At 42.6% G+C, this 17,744-nt stretch overlaps 1 protein-coding gene across 2 annotated transcripts; it reads right to left on the bottom strand.

Moving 5' to 3' along the window:
• Positions 1–264: 264 nt before the first annotated feature.
• On the bottom strand, positions 265–17,706 carry Rpf2 (ribosome production factor 2 homolog). 2 transcript variants are annotated; one of them, XM_034524292.2, is made up of 10 exons: positions 17,601–17,706; positions 15,134–15,266; positions 12,047–12,084; positions 10,093–10,132; positions 8,561–8,642; positions 7,364–7,440; positions 5,414–5,513; positions 3,138–3,240; positions 1,463–1,607; positions 265–507 (listed from the first exon to the last, which is right to left on the bottom strand). In XM_034524292.2, the coding sequence occupies exons 1-10, from the start codon at positions 17,621–17,623 to the stop codon at positions 328–330; spliced, it is 921 nt and encodes a 306-aa protein (XP_034380183.1). In that variant the 5' UTR covers positions 17,624–17,706; the 3' UTR covers positions 265–327. The 2 variants fall into 2 exon arrangements, with proteins under 2 accessions (XP_034380183.1, XP_034380184.1); XM_034524293.2 differs by lacking the exon at positions 17,601–17,706 and adding an exon at positions 17,175–17,574.
• Between the last annotated feature and the right edge of the window lie 38 nt (positions 17,707–17,744).

Genomic DNA, 17,744 nt, shown 5'->3' with positions numbered 1-17,744 from the left:
GCTACATGCCTGTAATCACAGCAACTGGGAGGCTGAGGCCAGCCTGGGCTACATGCCTGTAATCACAGCAACTGGGAGGCTGAGGCCAGCCTGGGCTACATGCCTGTAATCACAGCAACTGGGAGGCTGAGGCCAGCCTGGGCTACATGCCTGTAATCACAGCAACTGGGAGGCTGAGGCCAGCCTGGGCTACAGTGTGAAATTTTGTCACACCCTCACCTTATCCAAGTGAGCCACAAATTCGTATCAGAAAACCAAACAGCCTCAAGTAAAACAAATCTCTTTAGTAACAACCACAAGAAAGTGCTTGTTGTCAGTCAGGTTCCACTAATTTTTCTTAATTCTCTTTGACTTCTCCCCCTGGTCTTCTATCCCATTCTCAGCAGGTCGCTTCTTCAACCCCTTCATCTTCCTCGTCTGTAGTTTGCTTAGGTCTTGCTTCTGCATATGAATCCTTCCAAACGTTGTACCAAAGGTATCCTGAGAGATATTCTTTCTCTTCTTTGGCTATAAAACAAGAGGGAAAAAAAGTGTGTGTGTGTATACTTATATATACACATATATATGTATGTATGTAATTTTAAAAATGGCATTTACTATATAAACTACTAAGAATGTAGCACAACTCTCAAAACAATTCCCACCGTGAAGCCCCTCAGTGGCATAAAGAACACAGCTTCACACACCTCTCTCATCTAGAGATCATGGGACTTTGTTAAAACGCAAATTCTCATTCAGAGCCAGCACTGGTCTCTCCCCCATGTCCAACAATGCTGCCGTCTAGGTAAAATGTCAGGTCATCTGGCAAGAATCAGGACACATTGACCACTGCCATGTACCAAGACAGTTTGCCATATTTAGCTTTAATCTGTACTAGTATTCCAGAGTTAAAATCTCTGTTGCTTTAAAAAAAAAAAAATTGTTATTTATGTGTATATGTGTGTGCAGGTGGATGTTGGGACCCAAAGCTCTGGTCCTCCAGATCAGTAACAAGTGCTTTTAACCTTAGGCCTTCTATTTGTTTCTGAGACAATTTAAAAGTCAAAACAAAGCTGGGCCTGGTACTGCATGCCTACAATCCAGCACTTGAAGGTCTGAGACAGAAGAATCAGAGTTCAAGGCCAGCCTAGACTGTAAGTCAACATATACTTAATGTATATATAATTCTAGAAACACAGCTCTCAACCCAGTTTTCACGGCGCTCACACTATTCTGGGTTTGCTGGAAACGGTAGTGTTGGCCACCAGAAAACTGTCAGCCAAACTAGACCCCTGGCTTCTGCAATTCTTTATTGCCTTGATGTCTGGATGGGTTCTTTCTCCTTTTCCTGGCTCAGAGCCTACCATTTATCTATTTCACTCATCTTTTTGTGTATCTCTTTAATATAATTCACCACAAATCCTTCCCAGGCAGAGTGGAATACAGAAATAAACACAGAAGTACCCCATCATAGGTTAAGTACCTTGAGAGCTTTAGGCACTTTCATGGACAGTTTATAAAGGTCATCTGACGCTAAGTGTGTCCGCCTCATAACCAGGTCCAACGACGGTCCCATCTCCTCTAGTTCGATTCGTGGTGTTCTGCACCCAGACTTCTTCAACAGCAGCCTTTATGAAAGGGCGAGGGAAGGGGGTGAAGCTGCTTTAATTCTTTTTTAAAGTCCTTCTCTGAAATATCTTTGTTGAGACGGTTTTGTAGTTTCAAATAATAAGTTGCAAAGACCAAATCTCTTCTTCAACATTTTGGGCATTCATGCCAAGTACATCCTTTGTTTAGTTTTTTAAAATCAGAAAATAAAATTATGTAATATCACTAAGAAACAACATATGTGAACATAATTTTCAAATAATTCAGTCGTACAACACGAATGTTTGCACAAGGCTCCAAGAGTTATGCCACCAGAGTAAGAATTGTAACTGAACGTTAGAAAGTAACACTCTCCCATCTCCAACACTATCTGAGTTCAGTCAACCCACTCCAAATCAGTGTTTCCCAAGAGCACACTGATGACGTCTGTAGACAGCAGTAAACCTAGACATCCCCATAACTAAATCACACTTCTTCTTTAACACTCTATGTCCAGTAACTCCAGATCCAGAAAAATCTGGGGAGCAGGAGAGAGGAAAGGTAAGGACCCAGGCAACAGACAAAGACAAGACAGAGAACAGAAAGTCTTAAGATGTTCTCTGTATTATTAACATACTAATACCACAAATGAATGGGGCTCACACGATACTTTATATGGACACATCTTGTATATCCACGATGTTTACCCGCTTTTCTTTTACATCCCCACTCCCAGTCACTAGTAATCTCATCTCACCCCAACTGTTTTGTGAGTGATAACCTATGAAGAGCTGAAAGAGCTTAGGCAGGTGTGGGAATCCCAGCACTTGGGAAATGGAGGCTTGAGGACCAGTTAAAGACCATTCTCTGCTATACAGTGACTTCAAGACCAGTCTGAACTATGTGAAACCCTGTCTCAATAAAGCAACAATAGGGGCCGGAGAGGTGGCTCAGTGGTTAAGAGCACTGACTGCTCTTCCAGAGGTCCTGAGTTCAATTCCCAGCAACCACATAGTGGCTCACAACCATCTGTAATGGGATCCGATGCCCTCTTCTGGTGGGTCTAAAGACAGCTGCAGTGTACTAATACACATAAAATTAAAAAATAAATTAAAAAAAAAAGTACATCTAGAGATAATGTTTCAAAAACTCAAATCAAACAAGAACGTACTCTGCTCGTTGGGATTTACATTCATATTAACACTGTGCTGGGGTTATGGTAGAAACCTATCGTACAGGAGAAATTACTGTAGTCAGCCTTTGGTACTTTCTACCTGCTTTAGGTTGTAGCTTTCAAGTCTAGAATTTTGAAAGTTACTTTGGCTGGCCTGACTGAGGTTGGTGCTCTAAATCCAGTCAAGAACAATGACAGAAATCTAGGACGGGAGATTACTAAACACTAGGCTCACAACAAACAATCAGAGACCCAGGAAAAATAAGTTCCCCAAATCAAGGCTAGCAGGAAGGAAAGATGGAGGGATCAGGGCACAGCCCTGCCACGACTATCTGCAAATTCTCCAGACCCACTGTAACCCCTGAGAACTTCAAACAACACCCAGAGATGCACTTACTTATAGCTTCGAAAGTAAACCTTCCCATTCAGGGCAGTGAAGTGCAGAACATACTCCAATCCAGCCAGCCGGACGTTTGATACTGTGGGACCTCTGAAGAAATCTGAAAGCACATATTCCATTGTTAAAGAGAACTATTTCAAAATTCAACTACAAAGTGCCATCTTCTTAACATGTGTGTGTGGGGGGGGGGAGGAGGGACGGGGACGACACACATACAAATGCTCACTGAGGCTAGAGCAATCACCAGTGCTGTTCCACAGGAGCAGGTTCCCTGGGATAGACCCTGACAACTAGCCTAGGCTGGTTAGCCACAATCCCTGGAGTGTGCCGGCCCATCTCTCCCTCCACAGCACCTGGATTATAACCAAGCTGAAGCATATAACCAGCCCTTGGGCTATTTCCCCAGCCAACCTTTAGCTTGCTTTCAGACGTGTGACAACTAGTGATGTCAGCCTGATGTTAACCTTGAACAAAATACATTACTGAAGTTTTAAAAAGTGCTGAGCATCAGAAACAGATCTTGAGCTGTCTATCAAAAAGGAAGTACTTGCGCCGTGAATGGAACCCCCAGGGTTCCACCTTACTTAGCAAGGAAGTAAAGAACAGAAAGAGAAACAATACATTTCATAAGGGACACGTTTAATTTTCTTTTCCTTGAGATTTTTGTGGTATGGCATGAACCCAAGGCCTTGTGAATGCACGGCAAATACTCTGACAGCTGTTTTTGCTTGTTTGTTTAAGAAACAATATCTGTGTTTGTACCCTTGGCTGCTAAAACTCACTATGTAGATAAGGTCTAACACTCAGAGATCCATCTCCCTCTGCTTCCCAAGTGCTAGGATTAAAGGTGCACCACTGTACCTGGCTAGTGTGTGCTTGTTTTTATTTATGTGTGTAAGTGCTTGCCTATGTGTATATATGTGTACCACATGCACATGGAGGCCAGAGACAGTATCGGCTCTCCCGGAACTAGAGTTACAGATGAGCCCCCATGTGGGTACTGAGAAAGCCTGGCTTTCTACAAAACCAGCAAGGGGTCTAAATGACAGGGCTATCTCTCCAGCCCGTTTCTGGTTTTTTGAGGCAGAGTCTCATGCATCCCAGCCTGCCTCTAACCCTCAGATGCTGATGCTCCTGCAGATTTGAACCAGTTCATACCACTTGTACAACGTACACCGTTCCTAGTCATAAATCAAATAGCAAAGTATGGCAACACAATACTATGATCAGTAACCTTCTGATAGAGAATAAGGACAGCTTTTCCAAACTTAAAAAGTGACTTACAGCTGGGCATGGTAGCCCATACCTTTACTCCCAGCACTCAGATCTCTGTGAGTTCAAGGCCAGAATTGGCTACATAGCAAGTTCCAGACCAGCCAGGGATCTATGAGGCCTGTTCAACAACCAAACTAAAACAAAGGAACTAGCATGGCTCACAGAGAGTTAAGTCCTCTATTGGCAAAGGAGGCAGAGGTGTGCTGCTTACACGCACAAGGTCCTGAGCTCCCAAAGGGGGGAAAAAAACCAGCCTTAGATGGTCTGTGGCCAAAGTGCCCAGTGCAAATCGAGGGAAAACGCTTAGCACTTAAGACGAAGGAGCTGGGTGGACTCAAAGGTTTCCTAGAAAAGAACCTGAAGATGCTAGAAACACGGTAAGAATGAAGCTAGCTGGGGATGACAGCGTCCTCTTAGCACTGAAGGACAAAGAGAGAATGCAAGGCCAGTGGGAGCTACGGCAAGAAGCTTTCTTCCTTGCTTGCTTTTTGTTTTTCAAAACAGGGTTTCTCTGTGAAGGTTTTTGTGGATGTTCTGGAACTTACTCTGTAGACCAGGCTAGCCTCAAACTCAGAGATCTGCCTGACTACAGGAATTTTCCACCACTGCCCACTATAACATATTTTCAACAAACCACTTTCTTTAAAGAAGAAATTGGGGACCTACAGAAATCTCTACAATAAGATCAGTAACTGTACCAGAGGACCTGCACAGCAGCTCTCATCTGTCTGCAATTCCATCCCCAAGGGATCTGATGCCCCTCTGTGGCCTCCACCAGCATGAGACATGTATATAACGTACATACTTGCAGACAAAACACCCACAAATTATATAAAATAATTTTTAAAAAGAAACTGAAGGAAACAAATTACAATGAACTAGCTCACTAAGTTATGATCAGCTAACTCCCTCCCTACTGTGCTACAAAGATAAAATTTTAAAAGCATGTAAGTAGTACTTATATTAAAAAGGGCCTTATATACACCATCAGCACTTACCAATAAGAAGACTTTTTAATCTTCTGTAGTCTTCTGTCACATCAAAATCATCACCAGCAAATATCAACATGGGTTTTGTTCCCTCGGGGCACTTACTAGTCTATGAGATCAAAACACAAAACTAAACTAAACAAGTTTAATTATTTAGTTACCAAAATCTAGAGAATTTATGATATTTTAAAGATAGCCAAAATTAAAACAATCTGAAAATGTTTGCACATACACCATCTCGTTTCTTGTTGCTACATCCACAACTGAGGATGGAGAAAAACAACTAATCTGATAAGTCAGTGTCACTTAGATGACAAGCTATGCCTTGAACCCACGGGTCCAATTTGAGGCCATTGCTCTACCCTGAGCTTTGGAAGCTGGAGTTACTGACCACACACGGAGTTGGTAAGTCTTTTTCAAACCCACAGGGTAAGGATATTTAGTTATCACACTAAACCTTCAAGGTCTGTCCCTGTTTAGAGGAGAGCTGAAGAGACAGACAATACACATTTACTATGAATTAACCATATCATAAGCCTTGAAAATGGACAACTCAGCTGGGCACACTGCATCACGCTTGTCACCCCAGCACTTGTGGGAAGTGGAAGCAGAAAGATTAGAAGTTCAAACTCAGCCCTGGCCACATAGCAAGTCTGAGGCCAGCCTGGGTTAGTTAAAATTCTACATCAAAAAAAGCAACACACAGAACCCCCACTAAGTTATATAACTTTCCATTACACACAATATTGTTTTCTCTCTATGCTCTTAAATTCTAATCTTGAGTTTTATCTACCATATGTATGACTTTAAAGTTCAACAATGAAACCCTTTGGGCTTCAATCACCAAATGTAAATGGAAAACTGGGCCTGATGCAGCGGTGAATGCCTTTAATCCCAGCACTTGGATGGCAGAGGTAGGGAGTTCCAGGACAGCCAAAGCTCATAGTGAGCCCTGTCTCAAAAACAGACAGACAGACAGACAGACAGACAAAAACCCCACCAGCCAGAGAAAACTGCCTTGATCTCACACCTGTAAGATGCAAGTGATAACATGTATCTGACAGGACAGTCTCACGGGAGGCTGTTGCTGACTTTTAGGCTGTTTTATCTACCACACTTGACTACCTCCTATTTCACAATCTGATTCAAACCAGTAGATACAGTGTAGGTTCCCAGGGGAGGTCATGCTAGTAATCTGACAACTAACAGCCAAAATAATACAGGAGCAGCCAAGGGTTTTAGGTCATAGAACAGCACCCAAGTTAAGAACTTCACATTGTCTCTAAATGTTGTTACCACTTATGAAAGACAGCATTTAAACCATAAACCTAACTAAGAACAGGTCATCACACTCTCAAGTTTAACTTCATAAGATCCATGTACTATATATTATTAATAAAAAAAAATTCATTCCTCTTCTGTTTGTTTGGGTTTTTGTTGTTGCTTGTTTTTTGAGACAGGGTTTCTCTGTGTAGACCAGGCTGGCCTTGAACTCAAGAAATCTACTTGCCCCTGCCTCCCAAGCAGTATGGCTAAAGGCATGGGCCACCACTGCCCAACCTCCATGTCCTCTTTTAAAAATAAAGGTAAATTTTATTTCTGCGCCAAAATAAAAATAAATATACACAAAATAAAAAAAAATACACACAAAATAAAAATAAATATTACAGCCGGGCAGTGGTGGCACACGCTTTTAATCCCAGCACTTGGGAGGCAGAGGCAGGCGGATTTCTGAGTTCGAGGCCAGCCTGGTCTACAGAGTGAGTTCCAGGACAGCCAGGGCTACACAGAGAAACCCTGTCTTGAAAAAACAAAAACAAAAACAAACAAACAAAAAAATTTATTTCTGCATGAAGTTTTTTTTTCTATAATGTTTTATCAGTACTTTCTTCATCACAAGATGCTAATATTGGCAAGAACATTATTAAAACGCTAGTAGTTTTACAATCTGTATCTTACCTTAATATCTTTTAGAGACACAAATTTCTCAATACCTAGTTCAATCATATCCAGCACATGGTAGTCATACATACGACCTAAAAGCAAACACATTTTTAAGCACATAGATTTTCACAGTCACCTTTTGTTACCTATAAGGCTCCAAATTACTGTGTCTTCTCTGTCTCTCTGCACTCACACACTGCCTTCTCAAACTCTGACGTCTACTTAGTTGTTTGTTAGGATGTTAGTCAGGAAAAGCTCTACAGCACTCTCAAGGAGCACAACTCCTTTTTTTTTTACAGAATAAATAGGGAGCTGGGTGTGGTGTTGAGCATCTACAATCCCCGCACTGGGGAGGCAGGAGAATGCAGTTCAAGATCAACCTGGGCTATAAAACAAGTCCTGGGCTAGCCTGGGGTTAGATAAAGAGTCTACATAAAAGTAATTAAATTAACTAAAAAGAAGTGTAGCTCAGCAATACCTGGAGTGTTCAACATGCATCAGGCTTGGGTCAAAACCTTAACAAAAGCATCCACCCTCAAAAACCAAGACATATGAAGACCACAGACCGTAAAGGGGTCGCCTACGACTGAACATGTTAGATAGAAACTCTGTGTATCAGGGGTGGAGATGTCTCAGTAGCTAACAGTATTTTCTGCTTTTCCCGAGGACCTGAGTTTGGTTCCCAGCACCCTGTAATTTCATGTGATTTATATATATACAAACACACACATAGAATAAATAAATAGATAAAATCACACTTCCTGTTTGGAACTGGTCTCTAAAGATGTTAGCAATGGTGTTCTAAGATTACTAACCAAGAACTAGTTCATATTTTTTCTCACTTCCCTGAGATGGCAGGGTGATACTGATGTCACTGGTGCAAAGTTTCTGTGGTGATTCCACTGGGATTCCAATCCAAGCCTTCAAAAAGCCAGACAAGGACTCTACCACTGAGGTAGACCCCAGTCCAACGTCACAAGGATAAAGCAGCAGCAGAAACTATTTTGGGGCCTACTGATGGCTTGTAAATTCTGAAAACACCCATTAATCTGAGTCACAGAGCTGACTCTATGAACAAAAACGCCGAAGAATGGTGGCAAATGCCATTAACGCTGGCACTCAGAGGCAGGGGGATCTCCTGAGTTGTAGGCATGACAGAGCTGCACTGTAAGACCTTGTCTCGAACTAAAACCGAAAGAGGACGACACTCACCTATTACTAGATTATTTGGCCTCTTCTTATTATGGGAGCCAAACATGAATAAGGAGCAGTCTGACTTCTTTGAAAAGAACTCCTACAAAATAAGAAGAAAAACGCTTGAAGAACCAGAGCCTGGCCTGCTGCACTGGCTCATGCATTTGGAAGGCTGAGGCAGAAGCACTGGAGCCTGTCTCCAAACAAGCAACCATCTTACCTGTAAAAACCCATCTCAAATACAGAAAAAAAAAAAAAAAAGATGAACGCATATTATCCAGATTTCAAGGCCAGCCTTTGCTACACCAGCCAAGGCACATGAGACCCTATTTCAAAAAAAAAAAAAAAGGAAAAAAAAAAACAAGCAAACAAAACAAAGATTTGTTTTAGAGATCAACAGCACAGCCATCTCCATCCAATTTACAGAAGAAGCCCTTTCTCCTCATCTTCCTCCAATTCCCTTCATACACAGCAAAGAGGAATCGCCCTTGTCTGTTTTACACTCAAAGTCGTCATATTTTCCATCAGATTCTTCTCTTTCTAGATACTAATTCTTTTTTCATAAAAACTACCACAGGACTGGGGATGTATGTCAGTCAGGTGAGTCTTGCCTGGCATGTACAAAGCCCTTGGTTCTATCCCAGCACTGCCTGAACAGTGGTGGTGGTCCATGCCCGTAATCACAGCATTGGAGGTGGATGCAGGGGGCTAAGAAACTCAAAGTCACCTTAGGCTATATACAGAGCTCAAACCACCCTGGAATACATGGGACCCTGTGTCAAAAACCAAAAAACAGGCAGGGTGTGGTGAGACAATGGCTCCCAGCACTCAGGAGACAGATGCAGCTGGAGTTTGAGGCCAGCCTGGTCTATATATTTCCAGGACATCTAGAGAGAGCTACATAATAAATAAAGGCACACTGTCTCAAAGACAGAGAGAGAGAGAGAGAGAGAGAGAGAGAGAGACAGAGACAGAGACAGAGAGGGGGGGGGTGGGGGGAGACACAGAGACAGAGACAGAAAGCAAGCCAGGCACACAGGCAGTGGCAGTGAACACCTTTAATCCCAGCACTTGAGGCAGAAGCAGGTGGATCTGAGTTCAAGGTCAGCCTGGTCTACAGAGTGAGTTCCAGGACAGCCAGGGCTACACAGAGAAACCCTGTCTGGAAACATCACCACCAAAATATGAGCTGTATCTTTTACATTCTCAGGTACGAGAGGTGGCTTAGTGGATAGAGGTACAAAGCTTGGTACGTGAGTTTAATTCAAACCACACACAAATACACAAATACACACACACACACACACTCTAAAAGACAGTAATCTTATTTCTCAATCTGAGTATCAAAATTCTCATACACAGGATTTCTAACTTAAAAATAATAATTTATGAATACAGCATGATTTAGTCTGCAGTCATTTTTACTCGTCCTGTTCTGTTATTTCTGAGTGGTGGGGACAGAACCCAGGGCCTGTCATGCTAGGCAAGCATGAGCTAGTACCATTACCCAACCACACACCCACTCTCTTAAAAAAAGGTCTTGTACTCACCAGTGATGTCTGATCCTCAAATGGCCTTGTAATATTTTTCCTAAAAATATTAAAAAAAGAGTGACTTCAGTTTTAATGTTAAAAGTACATTCAATTAAATTAAATACTGAATAACAGGTAATTTTATATCAAATGATTAAAACAGCAGTATGTAGTAACACCATTAATCCCACTATTTGCAAAGTAGAGGTAGGGAGATATCAGTAATTCCAGACAAGCCAGGCTGCATAATGAGATCCTGTAATCCCAGCACTAGGGAGGCAGAAGCAGGTGAATGTGAGTTTGAGGCCAGCCTGGTCTACAGAGAGTTCTAAGACAGTCAAGACTACACAGAGAAACTCTATTTAAAACAAACAAAAATGGGGCTGAAGAGATGGCTCAGTGGTTAAGAGCACTGACTGCTCTTCCAGAGGTCCTGAGTTCAATTCCCAGCAACCACATGGTGGCTCACAACCATCTGTAATGGGATCTGATGCCCCCTTCTGGTGTGTCTGAAGACAGCTAAATCATACTCACAAATAAACATATATTTTTAAAATCTTTTCTTATTAAAACACCACTGTGTGTTATAAGAATAGACTGTACTAGGATCAAATAACAGCACTATATAATAACTCCCAAGAGTACAATGAACCCACACTGGTTTCAGTAACTTAAAAGTAAAGGAATAGACGACTTTATGTTCAGAATTCTGAACAGAAAGAGACCAGAGTGCCACAATCATCCTGACCACTATAGACAGGACAAGGAGCAGCTATGTTTCCAGAAAGAAACGAGACAGACCCTCAGAACTTGTGAGTTTAGCATCCAGAGTCATGCAGTTGTGCATATGAGATATTGGGGGCTGGGGGCCTATATCCGCACTGGTCATGGGAGACGTTGGTTTCTTAGCATTATTCTAGTATCGACACAGTACAACTGTGTACCAGGTATTTACAATTTACATAGTAGGTAATGTAGAGACAAGACTACCATGCCACTTTACACTTGGGACTGGAGTATCTGAAGATTTGTGTGTTGAAGGAAAATCCCAAACCCATCCCCCAAGAACTGAGGAATGACTATACTTACATAGTCTCTCCCCTAAATATTTACCAATTATGAAGGGGAAAACAGTAACGGTGGAGACACCAGAGACAAAGCTACCAAAGACTTTCACAAACTAGAGAAGACAAACGGTGGGGGCAGCAAGATGGCTCAGCGGGTTAGCACTTGCCTCCCAGCCTGACAGCCTGACCTCAGTCTAGAACTCACAGAAAGAAGGAAGGAGAACTCGCCCACAGAGATGTCCTCTGACCTCTACACCTACACCAAGAGGATGACTGGGGTCTGAGGTACTCCTAACTGGCAGAGCACTTGCTCAGCACGTACAACGCCCTGGGTTCAATCCCCACATGGGAAACACAGCTAAAGGCAGTGTGAAGACTAGAAAGAGAGAACAGTGACCGAGCTCATCAATAACGCACTCGGTATTACCACAGCACTGGAGTCCCTGGTTCCAATAACTGCAGTGATAATGCAAGACGCAACACTGACAAGCGGGGTGAAGGACATACAGGAACTCTAGAAATTTTTACAGTTTTTCTGTGCATATGTAATTATTACAAAATAAGTAAGTACATATTACAGTTATGAAAGAACATTGTGAGCCAGGCATGGTGGTGCATGTCTTTAATCCCAGCATTCGGGAGGCAAAAGCAAGTGGATTTCTGAGTTCGAGACCAGCTAGGGATACACAGAGCAACCCTGCCTTTAAAAAATCAAAAAAGAAAAAGAAAAAGAATATTCACTCAGTGCAAATACTAACATCTTTTTCTTCCAAACCTTCCACAAAGCTATTGTTACAACTAACCAAAGTAAGCAATAATAGTAGTAGTAATAAAATAATAACGACTTACTTTTTATTATAGAACTCCATATAATAATAATAACAGTAATAATAATAATGACTTACTTTTTATATAGAACTCCATATGGCTTCTTCAGTGCATACTGTAAAACATAATTTTAAACTTTCTCAACAGATCATTCAACAGAGTCATGGCAATCTTCCTGATCTACATGTGTGCACCATCAGTTGTCTTCCTGATCTACATGTGTGCACCATCAGTTGTCTTCCTGATCTACATGTGTGCACCATCAGTTGTCTTCCTGATCTACATGCGTGCACCATCAGTTGTTTTAAACTCAGGGGTCGGGGCAGGATTGCTATGTGGCCGGCTGCCTTGACTGCCAATCTTCCTGCTCTACCTCCTGAGTTCTGGGATTACATGTGCTACCATGTTTAGTAAAACATTTGATGATTCCCACTCAGCCAAGTGTTTCCCTGTCTCAGTGCAATGAATAGCCTCACCTTTTTCTGACAACCGAGAATGATCATCATGAATGCTGATTACTGTAACACTCTAATATTGTACTGCTCTTAGAACTTGCTTAAGTGTGTAAGGTCACTGGGAAGGAACGGCTCTTCCCCTCAATACCACAACATCCAGTAAAATACTTTAGAAAAAGATGAGAAACCCATCTTTTTCCAGACACAGTGGGTCACATCTGTAATCCCAGGGCTGAGAAGGTACAGAGTTCAAAGGCAAGCAATGTGGCTCAGTGGGTATGCTGCTTGCTAGCAAGCCTGATGACCTGAGCTCACGTCCTGTAGCCCACACGGTCAAAGGAAAGGGGAGAAAATGATAACACAGTGGCACGTGTTTGCAATTCCAGCACTTGGAAAGCTTAAAAAGGTGGTGGCTAACATGAGACAGCCTGGGCCACTTTGGAGACACTATCCCAAAGACTTGATCGACTACATAAAGTGTAAGTCCTAAATACCTGTGTACCTATTAGTGCCACATATAATGATTGCTATTCACCAATTTATTGAGTACCCACCAGGTCCAGACACTGTCTGGCTCGGTAGCAAGTATCTTTACCCAACAAGCCATCTTGCCAGCCTTACCCAATAAGCCTAACAACTAATTTTTATCTTAATTACTTAAATTTGATGTTCCTTGAACATTATCGCCTTTCCCTCCAAACCTGCCCTATTGAACACGTTCTCTAAACTGATATTTGATTTTTAAATTATTGTATTTGATACATGAGTGTCTGTCTGCATTTATGTCTGTGTGTCCCATGCTAGCCTGGCGCCCGCTGAGACAGAAGGTGCTGGATCCCCTGGAAAAGGGAGTTACAAATGGCTGTGAACTGCCATGGGATGCTAAGACTTAAACCTGTATCCTCTGGAAGAGCAGCCAATACCCTAAACTGCAGAGATGCTTTTCCCGCTCTCTAAATTGGTATTACTGTTTTCTGGGCAACCAAGACAGAAACCTGGGACAACATGACAGCAAACCTTGTATCCTCCACATCCATTCCCTCTGACCAGCTCTCAGCCTCATTTATTCATCAACTACTTATTTGTTGTTCTCTCTGGGCAGCCCTGGCTGTCCCGAAACCTGCTTTGTAGACCAGGCTGCCTTTGAACTGAGAGACAAGCCCTTGCCTGCCTCTGTCTCCAGAGCACAGTAACAGATTAAAGGCAGGCTTCAGCGTGCTAGGCTGTCAATATCATTCTTACCACAGACTCCAGGCACTCTTCTCTAGGCTGACACCATTTGCTCTCAACCCTTTCATCAAACCAATAAATTGTCTGGACAGGCAGAGCTCAGCGGCAGCACTTGCCTGCAGAGCCCAGTTCCACTTCCATCACACACACCACGGGACCGATCCTATCTCACTTAGCAGCAGCAGCAGCAACATAGTTAAAAAAGATTTCAATGACCCCACAGGTTTCAGAATAAACTCCACTCCATGTTATAGTACAGTCCTGCCCTCCTTTATAGCCTCAAGTGGACACTTTCCTTTGACCATCCCAGTTATCTGCAGTTCACCAAGCTGTTTCAACTCTTCCTTCAAAATGAAAGCTACACATGATTTCTTGGAAGCCCGCCTATGTGCAGGTCCCTCGTATGTGATTTTTTTTGGTTTTTGTTAGTCTCATTAGTCCATACTAGACTCAGCTCTGTGTAGACTGAATTTCTGATCCTCTACTTAACATGTGACTTCTAACTATGCCCCATCCTACCCTGGGCACACCTCCAGCACAGAACTTAATGCATGACACTTACAATGTATGTCTTCTTTGCTCTCACTGAAGAATAAGACTGCTAAAACTTAGAAAAACTATTATTGTTGAAAGAACTCAGTAATACCAAGTTGCTTCAGCTTACAAATTAGTTATTAAGATGTGTATCAACAAGGGGCAGGTGAGATGGCTCCGTGATGAAGAGTTCTCAGGGGCTGCTCTCTAGAGGACTCGGTTCAAGTCCCAAACTCACACGGCAACGCACAGCTGTCCATAATTCTAGCTCTGGGAGTCCTGAGGCCATGTTCTGAATTTAAGAACACCAGGACCACTGGTGCACAGACAGCACACAGGCCAAATGCCCACACACAACTAAAAGCAAATACCCTAAAACAAACTTTAAACAGCTTCTTCAGGGTAAAGCATGCTGACATGTGCTTGTCATCCTAGCACCCAGGAGGTACAAGTCAACCCAGATTGCACAGCAAGTTCCAGCCAGGGCTGCATCATGAGACCCCATCCAAAGGGGTGGGGTGGGGAACGCCCCAAATAAATACAAATTTACTCAGAACTCGTCCCTTTACTTTCCCTTACAATTACCCTCACAAGGTAAATGACTTCCAATTTCAGTGTCTTCATTTAAGACTAGATCTTAAGACATAACAATCATATCACACCTGGCCCAAGTCAGTTCACTCCGAGTTCCTAAATATTTCAATTTTACTTTAAAAGAATATTCAGAGCCAGCCTGGGCTACATAGTAAGACTCTGTCTAAAACAAAACAAACAACTCAACAGGGCTGGGAAGATGGCAAGGCATTCCTTCCTCTTGCAGAAGAACCACATCATCAGGCTCAGGCTCACAGTCATCCTCACACCATCCATGGTCACACACCCCGCCCCACGCAAGCACACTCTGTAAGACAGTACCAGAAGCAGCCCCTCAGCATGCATGCCTACCACGTCTCTGAGGACTTGGGTCACGGTTGCGTTCGCATTCCCGCCTTTTATCAGCATGGCGCTCTTAATGTTCTCACTGACCTTCGGTTCTCTCTTCTCAAGGAATCTCTTAGCCCTTCTTGTTTTAGGCTTTCTGTACAGAAAAAAAAAAAAAGAAAAGAAAAGCACAATTCAGATCAAATTATACATTTTCCTCATGACACAATGATGACAACTTGACTGATGACTTAAAACAAGATTCAACAGGAATCATACATTTATCAGTAGGATTACAAAAATAACCAAAAACAAACAAACAAACAAACCTTACTTAGCCAGTTGTGTGATGGCACACAACTTTAATCTGAGCACTCCAGAAGCAGAGGCAGGCGGATTTCTGAGTTTGAGACCAATCTGGTCTACAGAGTGAGTTCCAGGATAGCCAGGGCTACACAGAGAAACCCTGTCTCAACAAACAAAAATCCCCACTTCTTCAAGAAGATATTAGCAAAGTATTTTATCATTACTGTTAAACATGTGTTTTATTAGCTTTTGGTTTCTTACAAAAACTTCCTTTTTGGTGTTCCCTCTTGTTCTAGCACTTTTTCTAAACCTCCTCTTATTAAACATTAAAGAATTGTGGAGCTGAGGTTAGGTTAATCTCTTGCTGCCTTTGCTGAGGAGGCTGACTGGGTTCTTAGCACCCACAGAACAGCTCCCAACTGACTGTGATTCGAGTTCAGAGACCTGATGTCCTCTTCTGGCTTCTTCTGGACACTGCATACACAAGGTGCACATAAATACAAGCTAGCATTCACATATACATAAATAAGAATACATTGAAAAAACGAAATGACGTCAAGTTAGCCGTTATTTTTAACAACTTAGTATGTTTCTTCATGGTGGCTTATGCCTGTAACTACAGCTCTTTAACAAATCAGGCAACTCAAGACTGGAAAAAGTAATATGCCCAAGATCTTCACTACCGGCACGCAAGCCAACGTTAAAAATGTTCTAGATGGGGCTCAGGGGTTAAGAGAATTGACTGCTCTTCCAGAGGTCCTGAGTTCAATTCCCAGCAACCACATGGTGGATCTGATGCCTTTTTCTGGTGTGTCTGGAGACAGTAATGTACTCATATTAAATAAATAAATAAATAAATACATAAATAAATAAATATTTTTAAGAAATATGCTAGATGTAACTCCCCATCTACATCCCCAATATAAAAAGCTACTTTACTATTCTGTTTTTATGGTGTGGCAGTAATAGGACATCACTCCACATTTCTGTTAAGAATTCAACTTTGCGCCGGGCGGTGGTGGCGCACGCCTTTAATCCCAGCACTTGGGAGGCAGAGGCAGGTGGATTTCTGAGTTCGAGGCCAGCCTGGTCTACAGAGTGAGTTCCAGGACAGCCAGGACTACACAGAGAAACCCTGTCTCGAAAAACCAAAAAAAAAAAAAAAAAAAAAAAAAAGAATTCAACTTTGCTTCTGCTATGGTAAACACAGTACTTTTCACACAGTTTCCTATGAACAGAATTCCTCCTCTCTTAAATAAAACAATCTTCCATGTCCCTGTCTTGGGACAGGTAGGGAAAGACAGAAAGACAGACCGACAGACAGCCCAATATGCATACACCTTAGTTTCCCAACATAGAATTTAAAAAAAAAAAATTCTCCTCCAATGAAATGTCATGTATAAAACCAAGTTAGTCATTTACTGGTCAGTCAAGAGGCACATTTTTTATTGAATTAAATCAAGGCAAGCACCGTTTTTATACAGCTAACTGCTATACACCTTACTTCTAAATAATAAATAAAAATAATAATAAATAGCACCTTACTTCTTGTTAGTAAGGAATAGTGGATGCACAAAACCCATTAATGATGAAAAAGAAAACTGTCGTCTACACATTTACTTAAATAGCAGAAAACTGTAGGAACCAATGTAGTAACATTTGGGAACTCAATAAATATTTTTGAACAAACCTAACCATCACTCAGCGGTAAGCAAAAGTGTACAAAGTTGGAAGGAAAAGAAAAATCACCGTTTTGTACCTGTTGTGACAAACACTGCTCTCTACAGTTGTATGACACACGACTGTTGTGACAGCTGTTTTACAGGGTAAAGTGATTTAGGGCGGTTTAAATGCCCAAAGTGACAAAACTTTGAGTCCAGTTTGTCGCCTGGTTCTTGTCAGATTCCGAGGCCTGAACTCTCCACCCGGTCCACCGCCATTCTCACAGCTCAGAATCCCTCAGTGGCGAGGTCGTAAGCCCATCGCGGCTCCCGCCCTCGCTCCAGCCCACAGCTCTCGGTCCGCCAAGGCTTCACCAGCGGCGACTCGGGGCGGAGAATCGGCCAAGCCGGCTCCTTCCCAGGAACGACTAGCAAAGCGCGTCCGGAAAGAGCAACAGCGGGAAGACCGCGGCAGGGGTCACGGGAGACTCGCTCCCACGCCATCGCGCCCCACACACACTTACAGGACTTTGTCCAAAGCATCCATCGCTGCCAGCCCTCTTAGCGAATGCACGTGTACCACTCACTTCCGGGAAGCCTCCGCTAGCGCCGGAAGAGGCGGTACCGGAAATGCGAAACACCACTTCCTTACACAGGCCCGCCGTCCG

Source organism: Arvicanthis niloticus, chromosome 20, assembly GCF_011762505.2.
Source record: "Arvicanthis niloticus isolate mArvNil1 chromosome 20, mArvNil1.pat.X, whole genome shotgun sequence".
NCBI lineage: Eukaryota > Metazoa > Chordata > Mammalia > Rodentia > Muridae > Arvicanthis > Arvicanthis niloticus.
Note: the sequence above shows the minus strand (reverse complement) of the source record. Positions and strands in the feature narration are given on the sequence as shown.